At 33.1% G+C, this 12,600-nt stretch overlaps 1 protein-coding gene across 4 annotated transcripts in view; it reads left to right on the top strand.

Moving 5' to 3' along the window:
• The window catches only part of ZNF280D (zinc finger protein 280D), a 108,255-nt gene that overhangs the window by 83,342 nt on the left and 12,313 nt on the right, over positions 1-12,600 (top strand). For 3 of the 4 annotated variants that reach the window (XM_079129919.1, XM_079129920.1, XM_079129921.1), the window contains one exon: positions 86-122. In XM_079129919.1, the coding sequence (XP_078986045.1) occupies positions 86-122 (37 nt within the window). Of the gene's footprint in view, positions 1-85; positions 123-731; positions 2,328-12,600 lie in introns of those variants that run through there. The other variant, XM_079129922.1, reaches the window with a different exon arrangement.

The raw sequence follows: 12,600 nt of genomic DNA, 5'->3' as shown, positions 1-12,600 counted from the left end.
AATATGAATTCTTTACTAAATCATTACTCTCACTCATTATAATTCATATGCTGTTGTAAATGTAAAACTTTTCTTCTAATTTCAGTTTCTGTCTGTATCCCAACTTCTGAACATCTTTCTGAGTAAGTTTATATTTTCTTCAGTGCATTTTACTTTAATGGATTTTAGCACTTATTGCATTTTTAAGTGTATCATTAATAGGAATGAAAAATATTTAAAAAAAAATTTTTTTTAACCTGCTTGTTGAAATAGGTTCCTGCTCTGTGGAGCTCATGACCAGGTGCAAGACAAGTTGGAATTTCCTAAATTCAAAGTTCTGAGATATTTTCTTATACAAAGGCAGTCAAGCAGCCAAGTTTATGATGCTAGCTCTCATTATTCAGCTCTGTTCAGCTTTTAAATGGGTCCAGATTCCTATTCCACCTTATCTTTGTGTCAAGTTCACATATTTTAACATACATTTTTTTTTCGCTCTTCTCCATTTGGTTTTCTCTAAAAGTAACTTTTGTTGCTATGGTCTTTTCTTACTTCACTTAAAATAATTTGTGTTTTTCTTTATTGCACTTGTCTTCAGAATACTACTTTCCAAGTGATATGGCTATTTGTCTTTTCTTCTGTTTTGTCTGCTTTCTTAATTTCATGTCTTAAGTTTTTAGACCAGATGATTGTCTTTTTCCTCATTCATTGTCTGTCATTTTGCTATTTTTTTTTAAATTTTTTTTATTTTTCAGGTGCAGAAGCAGCCCAGAGATTTCAAAAAATATCCAGGGTACACCTGGACAGTGTCCCCCTTCGATGGACACAACTGATGCCTGTTCTCTCTTTCCAAGGAATGTGAATAATTTGACTGTGGGACCTGCTCTAGGTTGTGGCCTCAAGAAATCATATCTGAGGGAAACTCCCTTCCTGCATGACTGGCCTCTTGTAAGGCTGATGTTGATTTGGCCAGAGGCGGCCTCAGGGCCCACCAAATTGAGCATACTTCCCACTGGCAGCTTTGGCTCTTGATCTTAAGCTCATGGGCCAATTATAACCAAGAAAAATTTATCAGATCAGTGCTTCATCATCCAAATTGAACTTTAGTAATTTTGGCTGTTGCCCATAAATCTTCCTCTACCCTGAATGGAGTTCAAGAAATAGGAAAAATGGAGTTGTTAGGAAATCATGTCTACTTTTCATGTCCTTGGAACAACAGGTCTCTATAATTATGATCCAAAAATCATGGTTATTTTTACTGTCATTTAAAATTCATCACCCACAACATTTTTTCAACAATACCAGTTCTCAGATTTTTTTATGTTAAAAAATTGTTTAAATAATAGCTTGATTTTATGTTCTCTAAATTTAGTGGTATCTGTTTTATGATGTCTATTTTTCTATTCTTTTCTTTAAAACTTGTTCAGTGTTTATTTTTTTAAGAACATCAAGAGATTTCTTTAGAATTCTCTGTGGATTTCACATAACTACCCATTGATAGCTTTTCAGTGTGGCTATTCTCAGGCCATTATGATATCCTGTGCCTTATTTCAGGATTATTATTTATAGTAGCTCTATAATTTTGACTTTTAAGGTGTTAAGAATTGGTAAAACTTGCAGATCTTAAAGACAAGTTTTAAAGTAATATATTTGTATTTCTAATCTGTAATTTTTACTTACTCATTAATGTAGTTCCTTGAAGTAAAGATAACATTAAATATATACATATGGTAACCAATAATACACATATTTCTTTCTTATATATATTTTACATTTGTCATTTGTTTATTTTATATCAAATATAGATCTACTAAATAGTTTTGGTACTATCATTTTCATTTAATAAAAATTATTTTGTCTAAATGTCTCAGAAATTATTTGCTAGTAAACAATTTCTTATAAAAGCTATTTTATTCAATAAATAGGAACAGTGCTTTGTTATATGGAAGCCTTGTTATATGGCATGCAAACTGAGAGCTATATCTACTTAGTACATCTTGAATTTTTTTCCTCTAGCACAATTGAAAGTTTATTATTTATACTATACTAATTTCTTAAATTTTAAAGACTAGCAGAGTGCCTTTTATGATCTTAATACCCATAAGGATCACCTGGCTCTGAAATTATAACTCAAGCATGGTTTCTTTTATTCTAAAATCAGAGATAAAGCCAGTTTAGATGACTGCTTATTTTGTAATGTTTACTTTATGATTATTAATCAAAATAGTTGAATCTCTTAGTTTTAAGTTTATGGATAAATTTATAATGTAAATGAGAGATTTTCCAAAAAAACCAAAGGTGACTTGTTTCTTAGTATTGAACTTAGCAATATACTATTCTTTGTTTCCTTATTTGGCTCTCTGAAGTTTTATCATCTTTCCTCTTTCTACCCAATTTTTAAAAATTTTGTCCAGAAACAACAGTTTCTTTCCATTTTTAACATTGGTTCTTTGTATGTTTATAGAATGGAAAATTTGTTCTTCCTTAGTCATAATTCAAAAATACGATCAACCACATTCTTGATATAGCAATATATGAGTACTGTTGTTTATAAACTATCAGAGACTCAATTTTTTGTAGTATCAAGTTCATTTTCTTGAAGTATAAACTATATTGTCACCTGTAACTTCATTTTTTAAAAAATTGGTTTAACTAAAACAGGACAAATCTTGCTAATTATTATAGGTAACTAGTTAAATTTGTGTGATACTAATGAGTTTTAGCTTAAGCCTGATCCTTCTTTACCATCAAGTTATTCTAAATAGTTCATTTGCCTCATCAGAAATAGCCATGTCATATGTGTATGTTTTTTGGTTACTATTGGATAGGTCTGATGGGTTTAGTTTGAGTCTGTCATCATTCTTAGAAAACTATTCTTAAACTACAGACACTTGGATCCTTGCCCTATTATCACATTTTGGCAAAACATCTTGCCTCTTTGGACTTATTTATTCCTCACTGGATTTATTTATTTTTCAAATATTTATTGAGCTTCTACTTTGGGATTGTTTTAGGTGCTAGAAAAATAGACTAAAATTTTTACTGTCATGGAGCTTACATTTTTTGTGGCAAAAGACAATAAAATATATAGTATTTCAGATGATGGTCAATACTTTGAAGAAGGGAGTAGGGAGGAAAGATACAGGAATATGGGATGGGAGTTGGAAGACTGCCATTTTAAATCTGGTAATCAGGGAAGGCTTTGCTGAGACATGACATTTTGAGTAGAGTTGTGAATGAGGTGAGGAGAAGCCACTTTGATATACATTGAAAAGCATTTCTAGAAGAAAAAAAGCCCCAACATGGGATCATTCTGATTTAAGGAACTGTGAGGAGACTAGTTTGGCTACAGTGGAGGGAGCAAGAAGGAGAATAGTAGGAGATTGGCCTGTGAGATAATATGGGCCATGTGGTATATGAACATAAGGGACTATTATAAGAAATTTGGATTTTAATTTTAAAAGAGAAGTCATTAGTGGATTTTGAATAGAGGGTACCTCAATAAAAAAAAAAATAAATATCTAAATGTAAGAATACTATGTCCCATTTGTGTGTAAACTTTGTTGAGAATACCTGTAAGAGAGGAAGGGCAGAATTAAGGAGATTGGTTGGGGACTAATTTAATAACCCAAGTCAGTGACTCATTTTTGGATGTGTTTTGAATTTGTCGATGATTTAGATATGAAGCGTGAGATATAGTGTTGAGGATGACTCTACAGTTAATATTCTGAGCAGCTGGAAAGATGGCATTGATATCAACTGAGATGGAGAAGACTTAGGAGGAGGAGGTTCAGGAGTGAGGAAGAGAACTTTAGTTTGAGACATGTTTTAAATTTGAGATACCTATTCAATAGCTAAGTGGAGATGTCATAGTCCTTTAGGAATTAAGGGAAAGTTTTAGGCTATAAGTTTCATTTGACATTTTTTAAATGTCATAAGAATGGATACAAGTGAGACTGGGGGATTCCAAAAACATCAGTGTATTGTTATCATTGTCAGTATCCTGGTTGTGATATTGAACTATAGTTTACAAGATGCTATCATTGGGGGAAACTGAGCAAAGCGCACTTGCGACTGATTGCTCTATATTGTTTCTTACAACCACGTGTGAATCTACAGTTGTTCCAGAATGAAAAAGTTCAATTTTTAAAAATTCATGGAAGTATATGAACTCATCAAGGGATAACAGTGGAGATAAAGGGCAAGGTCCACAGATTGATCTCTGAAGAATCTGACAATAAGAAGTTAGGGAGATGAGAAGGAATGTACAGAGGAAACTAAGAAGGTATGGACAGTGATGTGGGAAGAAAATCATGAGTGTGGCAAAGCTCTATTTGTAACTGTAGGTACTAACTTGTTTTAGGGTTCTAGGGATCTGTTTTTCAGTATTGATTATGACTGAGTTTCATAGTTTATTCTTATGGAGTTACATATCTTGATTCCCAATAGCAGAAACAGGAAATCTTGATCTTGAGAAAATTAAATGTCTATCTTACTCTGCATGTGTACTTTTATAAAAAACAACCCTCTTGCATTTTTATAAAAGAAGGCAACTGGGTCATTATTTCTCCTGTTCTGTACTGTAGAAGTAATATCCATGATTTATACATGGTTTGGGGAAAACTGTTTCTGTGGTCAAAATTCAGGTTAAAATTAAATTCTTTAATGTGGGATTTACTGTGTTATATGTGACTTGTGAATATACAAGAGAGTATTTGTTCAACCTTGGAATTTTCCCTTTGATACTTACTAATTTCATGACATTAATCTCCATAGAATGGTCTGTGGAATAATGATCTAGATTTATCATTCTGGTTTTTCTAATTGGAAAATGTAAAGTAGTTATATAGTGTTGAATAAGAAAGACTTCTAAACATCTCATTTCATGTTCCTGAGTCATTTATAAGGTGGAGTACATAACTAGATGCCAGCAAGTACATTTTCACATTTTTAGAAATTTTATTTGGAAATAATGGTTTCTTTATTATGTTTATGAAGTCTAAGAAATATGTAACAGTGCAGTTATGAACTGCCTCTTCTGATTATAGCAGCAAGGGATGATTTTGTTGAAGAGTATGGTTACCTAATGTGGCTTCACTGAGAAACTTAAGAGTTTCTCATAATTACCTCTATTTTCTCTCTGTAACTCCTTGTACCTAACTTTTCTTGAGACTGTAAATATTTCCAGTGTTTGTATTATCTATGAAGAAGATTTTTGAAATTTTTTTCTGATTTTGTTGTTTTATTGCCTTCCTCAATGGCATCAGGAGGTCTTTCTTGATGATAAGATTAGGTGATTTGATACCCAGCTCCACATTCAACCCTCTCAGACCTTTAAAGGGATGGGGCAGTGTGGTAGACTCCAAACTCTGTAATCAGTTGCCCAATTAGGAGTTCCTGCCTTGTTGTTTACTAGATGTAGGTGACTTATGCAACGGTTACCTGATCTCTGTACCTCAATTCCTCATTTATAAAACAAAGATTACAAAAGTACCTACTCAGAAGGTCTTGAGGGAATTAAAGGAAATAGTTTACATGTAAAGTACATTGAAAGTGATTAGCCAATTCTGGAGGCTGAGGCAGGAGGATCACAAGTTCAAAGCCAGCCTCCGCAATTTAGCAAGGCCCCAAGCAACTTGGGAGACCCTTTCTAAAAATAAAAAATAAAAAGGGTTGGTGATGTAGCTCAGTGATTAAGCACCCTTGGGTTCAGTCCCCTGATACCAAAATAAATAAATAAATAAATAAAGATTAGCAATTAGCACATAAAAGCACTACAGAAGTACAAATGATTTTATTTCTGCCTACATTTTATTCAAGTGGAATTACCCTGATCTTCAGCCTTCCATTTTTCTTTCTAGGCCTCCCAAACCATTTCCACAAATTATTTCTGTTAAATTTCTTTTCTTAACTAGTTATCTTTCCTTAGAGGTAATTGCTGCATCACATATTAGTCAGACTATTAGATTTTTGGTGTCTAAAGCTCATTAGACATATTTTTAAGGGATTTCTTTGAACACTCCTGGGTTCATTTTAGTCATACCTGTCTTTTATAAATTGTATCAATATTTTCCCCTAAATTACATTACCTTAACTTGACTATGTTATAGACATCGTGTACTTATAACCCACTTCTGATTTTGAGATCTTTCTGCAGCCTCACTCTGGTCAGCTTGGTATTTGACCACATAAAGAAGATTACTATAATCTGCCAACATGGAGGGGCTCCTATGCATCTCTTTTCTGTATTTTTTATTGAAATAAGGGACCTTACACGGTTTTTAATTGTCCACACCAAAACTGTTTATCCATACACTGTAAAGTCTGGTATTGTGAAAGGAATTTAGCCTTGAAATAAGGTAGACTTAGGTTTAAATCCTAGTTTTATATCTAACCAGCTCTATAACCTTGAGTAAATTATTTAACCTTATCAAGTCAGCTTCCTCATCACTGAAAGACAAGTAATAATTCTTTTCAGCATGGTTCTAGTAAATAGTATATGGAAATTAATTAGTTAAATTACCAATTTAAGCAATTTAAATATTTATTTTAAATTATTTGGTACTGACCTGGAAAAAAGTTGACCCTCACTGTTGTCACTGCTGCTGCTCTAGTTTTCCTGCTCTTACTCCTGTTACTCCTGTGAATACTGTTACTTCCTGATGGCAGGAGATCCTGGAATGTGTAGAATCTTCTCATCACTGAGAGTTTTAGTGGCAGTCTGTTGACATTGTGGTTGTTGTAATTTTGATTTACAGTTCAGTTATGCAGTATATTCCTCTAGACTGCTTTAATTGAATCTTGTGTAATTCTTTAATGTCAGAATTAAGAGTAATTCTGGCTTTTTCTGTCTAAAGACTGTGAAACAACACTTTTTGAAAACTAGTACAGAATCCTGTTTAGAAGGAAATCATTCTTTTTTAACTTACAGAATTCTCTTTTTGAAGAAAAAAATTATTAATTATTACCAGGTATTTATTTCCATAAATCTTGACTGTTAATTTCATGACAGTGTGTAGTTCTTCTAGTTAATAATAGTTATATAGCTGTTTCTTTTAATTTTATGACACTGTGTAGTTCTTCTAGTTAGAAATAGTTAATAACTTTCTTTAGTAGAACTTTGAAAAGATTTTTTTAAAAAATACCTCTCTCAAATGTTAGAGATATTATTGAACTCAGTCATGAAATTTCCCTTTGCTGTTTCCCCTAATCTCCATTTTCCTTCTCTTTTCCAGTGTATTTGCCTGTGTAGATCAATTGTAATGTAGAGTAAAGTTGTAAGTTTTGTGAGATTCTTTTTCTTGACACCAAGTTGAGGGGAAAAAAGGGTAATTCCCCTCTAACACATTTTTAGAGTGTACAAGCCCATGGTCAATGCGTAGTAACTCAAGTTTGGAAAACTAGGTTACTTACTGAGTTGTCTATCTTATTGATTGAATCAGATGTCCAAAGTGCAATTTGTAGTCATTTTAAAAGTTGATTTTCTTAAAGTGATTGTCTAAGCAAAATGGAGTGCCTTGACTAGAGGTAAAATATCAGCATTTTAGCACTTTGTCTCACTAACTTTGTGGTCAAGTTACCTTACTTCATCTATGAAATGGGTTTAAAAATAATCTTTGAAGATTTATGAGATGCACAATGTGCTTTAAAGATTAAAATTTGTGGGCTGGGGAGATAGCTCAGTTGGTAGAGTGCTCACCTCACAGGCACAAGGCCCTGGGTTCAATCCCCAGCACCGCGAAAAAAAAAAAAAAAAAAAGATTAAAATTTGTGTATACATTTTATTAAGTCCCTTCTAATTTAAAATATACTAAGAAGAAATAGAAATGGAATTCTGACTGTGAATTCCTCTTATTTTTCAGAATCACAAGAGAAATACTGGGTTTCATCCTTAGCACCAATAGTGCTACATTGCTCTTTTCTTAGTAGAATACACTGCTCTTTTCATAGTATAATGTAGATAATCCTTTCATAAGTCATTGACACTGAACACTGATATCCTACCTTCCAGTACAAGACTCTGTCAGGTGTTGGAAATAAAAACATGAGTAAAAAACATGATTGATGCCACTAAGGTAATTATAGAATAAGGGACTCAGAATGGAGACATAGAGTCCACACTGGATTCACATCTTCACAGGGTCACATAGTCAGCTGATTTCATAATCATTTATACCATTAACAATGTATATATTGCATAACTGTAATTTTTGTGAAATACTATGCCAGAAAGAATCTGAACCTGTTCTTAACATGAAATATCACTTTATTATCCCACTCAAAACTAAATCGTTAAGTCATTGTTTTTCATATATGCAAGCAATAAGTAAACTTTTCTAGAGGTAAATGGCAACTTTTTTTCTTTACATTTGAAACTATAGCAAAATTTCTGTTAAAAATATCTATTCACATTGAGTCTTGAACTTCAAAGAATAAGGGCTTATATCATTGTTTTTCTGTGAATTTCTGAATTTACATGGAGAAACCATCATCTCTAGTCATAATCCAAGTTATAGAATCTTAAGCGTTCAAAATGGTCGAAATATGTCATATATTTAAGTTATTAGAAAAAGAAATTAAAAATGAACAGCAAACCACTCTGATCTATGAGTTCATTTTGAGCATCTTTCTCTAAACTTTTGAAATGTGACTGGGGTTGGAGGTATGAGGGAATCTTTTCCCTGGATTCTCTCACAGTCATTAATATCTCAAATCAAATCTTTGGGAACTGGAAGGTAGTTTTTTTTTGTTTGTTTGTTTTTTTTAAGTGAATTTGCTACTCATTTGAAGTTGCTAGTCAGTAAATAGGAGCTGTGCATCAAGATATGGTGATTTCTTGGCCAGGTGTGGTGGCCTACACCTGTAACCCCAGTGGTTGGGGATACTGAAACAGGAAGATTGAGAGTTCAGGATCAGTCTCAGCAAGGCCCTAAGCAACTTAGCAAGACCCTTTCTAAAAATAAATAATATAAAAGGGCTGGGGATATGACTCAGTGGTTAAGCACCCCTGGGTTCACTCATACCAAAAAAAAAAAAAAAAGGATACAGTGGTTTCTAGCAGTTTGGTCTCCCACCCTTGATAATCTGGTAAGCAGAAAAGAATGGGATAAACAGTGAGGTGGAAAGATAAACGAAACTGTCTTATAGTCCATCATTTAGAACAAACCATACCAACTTCTGCCAGTAATTCTGAAGTTACTGCCATTTAAAAATTTTTTTTTAGTCTCCTGGCCTTGAGGGAAGTTGTTTATAAATGAAATGTCTAGGGCATGATTCAGTATTGTCAACAAAACCACAGAACACAATAGAATCATACTCTGGCATTAATTCTGCCTACATCCGTGGTCTTGGTTTTTTTTCTTTACATTTTCACACATACATATTTTGTTTTCCTTGTTTCCTTGTCTGTCTTTGCCTAGTTCTGTCTTCTCTCTATTTAGGAATGATTTTTCTGCTTTCTTCTCTAATTTTAGATGATCAGCTCAAAACCAGGTGTTCAGAAATGGTTAGATCATTTCATATTAGAGCAAATAAGCCTGGTCCTAAGGGGAGTAGACCAGTAATCAAAATAAATATCTAATAAATTGTGTTTGAGTATTGGGTGGAAGCTTGGCAGAAGAATCAAAACAATGGAGATAATTTAGATGGTAGAAGTAGCCTGTGTTGTACACTCTCAAGCAAGTCTTGAACAGGAAGACTGATTCCAGATTCTACCTATTGGCATCAGATCTGCTGTTCTGCTGCCAACATTATTCTCCCTCCCCCATACCATCTTACAACCTAGATTGCTAGCCTGTGAACTTCCTAGTCAAGTCATTCATCCAGATTGTTAGCCCATGTACCTCCTTGCCAGCCATTGGTTCGTTGTTATTAGCCTGTGAAATTCTACTACTTAAGAATGTCTTCATCACCATTCATTCTCTCTCCCTCTCCCTCCTCCTCACTTTCACTTGCTTTCTCTCTCTCTCTCTTACTCACTCTCAATCTCACTTTCTCTCTCTCTCTCTCTCTCTCTCTCTCTTTTATTCACTTTCAATCTCATTTTCTCCCTCTCTCTCACCTGCAGGCAGACACTCTGCCTGTCAGCTTAATAAAATCTCTTGCCTGAGTTCCCCCTTCCGGAGTGGTTTCTGGGTGCTTTGGAAATAATACTAATAGATAACATTTATTAATCTCATACAATGTGCCCTATAATCTTCCAAGTATTTGGTATTCATTACTCATTCACAGAGATTTCTGCGATAAATGCTGTTATTGCTGTGAGTTTATGGATGAATGAATCTGAATATTTCCCTCCTTATTGCTCCTCTCCCCTCCTGTGGTATGTTTATAATGAGACTGAAGCCTCAAAAGAACATACTACTGTCACTGAAGCAGAATATTCATTTCATGTGTAGCCTTGTGTTGGTCATGTGACCTGCAGAAAAATACAGAGCCATTTATTTCATTTTAGACTTTACAGAAGAGGGATTTATCATTTAAAAACAAATATATTTAAACAGGTTTCTATAAAGAAGAAAAATTACATATTTGCAATTTTATCTGCTAATGATATTGAAATTGATCATCAGTCTTTCTGTTCTCTTTGCATTGAACTCTGATGTTCTAAATACTACACTACATTTTTCTATTAAAAATTGCAACATTTACAGGTAAAAAGTACAATTACCTACAGGCAGGTCATTTGCTCAGAACTTTTGAGCTTAGCAAATTTGACTGTCTTCTCTAAAGCAGTTGAATATCTCAAATGATGACTGTTTCAGCAAGTGTCTTTAATGAATAGAAATTATAGGTATGAAAACTTTTTTCTTTCCCCAAATGTCAATATATCAGTAGTTACGTTAGAACTTATTAACCCTAAATTATGCATCTATAATAAAATTTTAGTTATAAGTTTATGATGATGAAATTTATAGAGTACTTTTCTAATTGATTTTAGAATTGTTTTTCTAAGTGCTTTTATTATTTATCATAAGTCTGTCCCTTAAAGAGAATTCTAGTATAGCAAAAGGCATAAAACAAGATTTGGGATCATAGACTCTTAATGTCAGTTATTTCAGTAACTTACTGTGTTCTCACCTACCAGTTTCTTTTTTTTTTTTTTTTTTTTGCGGTACTGGGGATCAAACTCAAGGCCTGTGCTTGCGAGGCAAGCACTCTACCAGCTGAGTTCTCTCCCCAGCCCACCTACCAGTTTCTTAACCAGTAAAATGAAGAGTTATAAAAATCTCCATCACTAACCTCAATTGCAGAGATAATCAGAGAACTCAGTTTCCCCAATTGAAATGCCAGCAATAATAAAACATGCTTAAAGTCTTTTATTTTTAATTGCTGCATAAAACAAACTTATTGTAATAGCCATATGTGAAAATGATTAGTATGGTAATTTTTTAAGAGTATAAGGTCTTTGATAACATTTCAACAGTAAACTGAAAAGAAAATAACTGTATGCACGTGTGTGTGTGTGTTGCTGGGGATCAAACCCGAGTCTTCATGCATGCTAGGCAAGCACTGCCCAGCCCTAAAAATCTTTTATATAATATTTTTAGGTGTTTTGTGACCAATTTGTTAAAGTTTTTTCAAATTGAATTTAAAATGATGGAATGCATAGAAATAAAAATTAATTGTAATAGATAAAATTTATTTCAATGCTTCATTAACATATTATCTATTTTAGACTTTTTTTTAATGTATTCTTTTAGTTGTAGATGGACACAATACCTTTATTTATGTGGTGCTGAGGATCGAACCCAGTGCCTCACACATACTAGGCAAGCACTCTACCACCGAACCACTGCCCCAGCCCTAGATTAACTTTTAATTTTTTTTATTAAAAATGTTATTCTTAAAACAATTATTTCCCCATACACCCCATTGAAACAGTGAAGTTGTATGTATACTTTATATAATCTCCCCTTTATGAATATTGTTGGAGATAATTATAGTCTTTTATGAATATTATTTAGATAATTGAGATTAGTATTTAACCCCAAACATTACTGAAATATGTATATTTGATCAATCTTTTGCTCAAGTTTTATTCATTTTATCTTGTTCAACATATTAATTGTAGCTTATTGTAATACACTACCAATATAATGGTTCTGCCAAAAAACGGCCATTATCTGTATTGTTGTTCCTAATTTCTTGCAATAACTAAAACATAGATAAATAATTTTACAGTTAATTGTTACTAATATCTAGTAAAGCATTAGCATTTATAGCTGCTTTATCATCATCATCATTGTTATTTTGATGGTGCTAGGTATTGAACCCAGTGGTTCATGCATGCTAAGCACATTTTCTACCACTGAACTATATACTCTTGCCCTTTATAGTCCTAATTTTTAAAATGCACAGGCACTGCCTAAAGAGGAAGAGTCTTTGCCATTGACAAGGCGTGAGAGAATGTTTCAAGAGATTGACATGGATTGACATTTTTGTCCTGTTAGATATCTTCATTTATGTCCATGAAATTCAAGTCAATGCAATTGTTGCTTGTGTTAAATATATTATTTCATATATGCAGTTACTAAGCCTTCATCAAATTATGAATCAGTTAACTCTTGATTAATGGCATTTCAGGTCAGGTTGGCTGACCTACTTATGTGTATTAAAATTGAA

This window comes from Sciurus vulgaris (genome assembly GCF_902686455.1).
Source record: "Sciurus vulgaris genome assembly, chromosome: 2".
NCBI classification, from domain to species: domain Eukaryota; kingdom Metazoa; phylum Chordata; class Mammalia; order Rodentia; family Sciuridae; genus Sciurus; species Sciurus vulgaris.
This window is presented reverse-complemented; position numbering and strand designations above follow the sequence as displayed.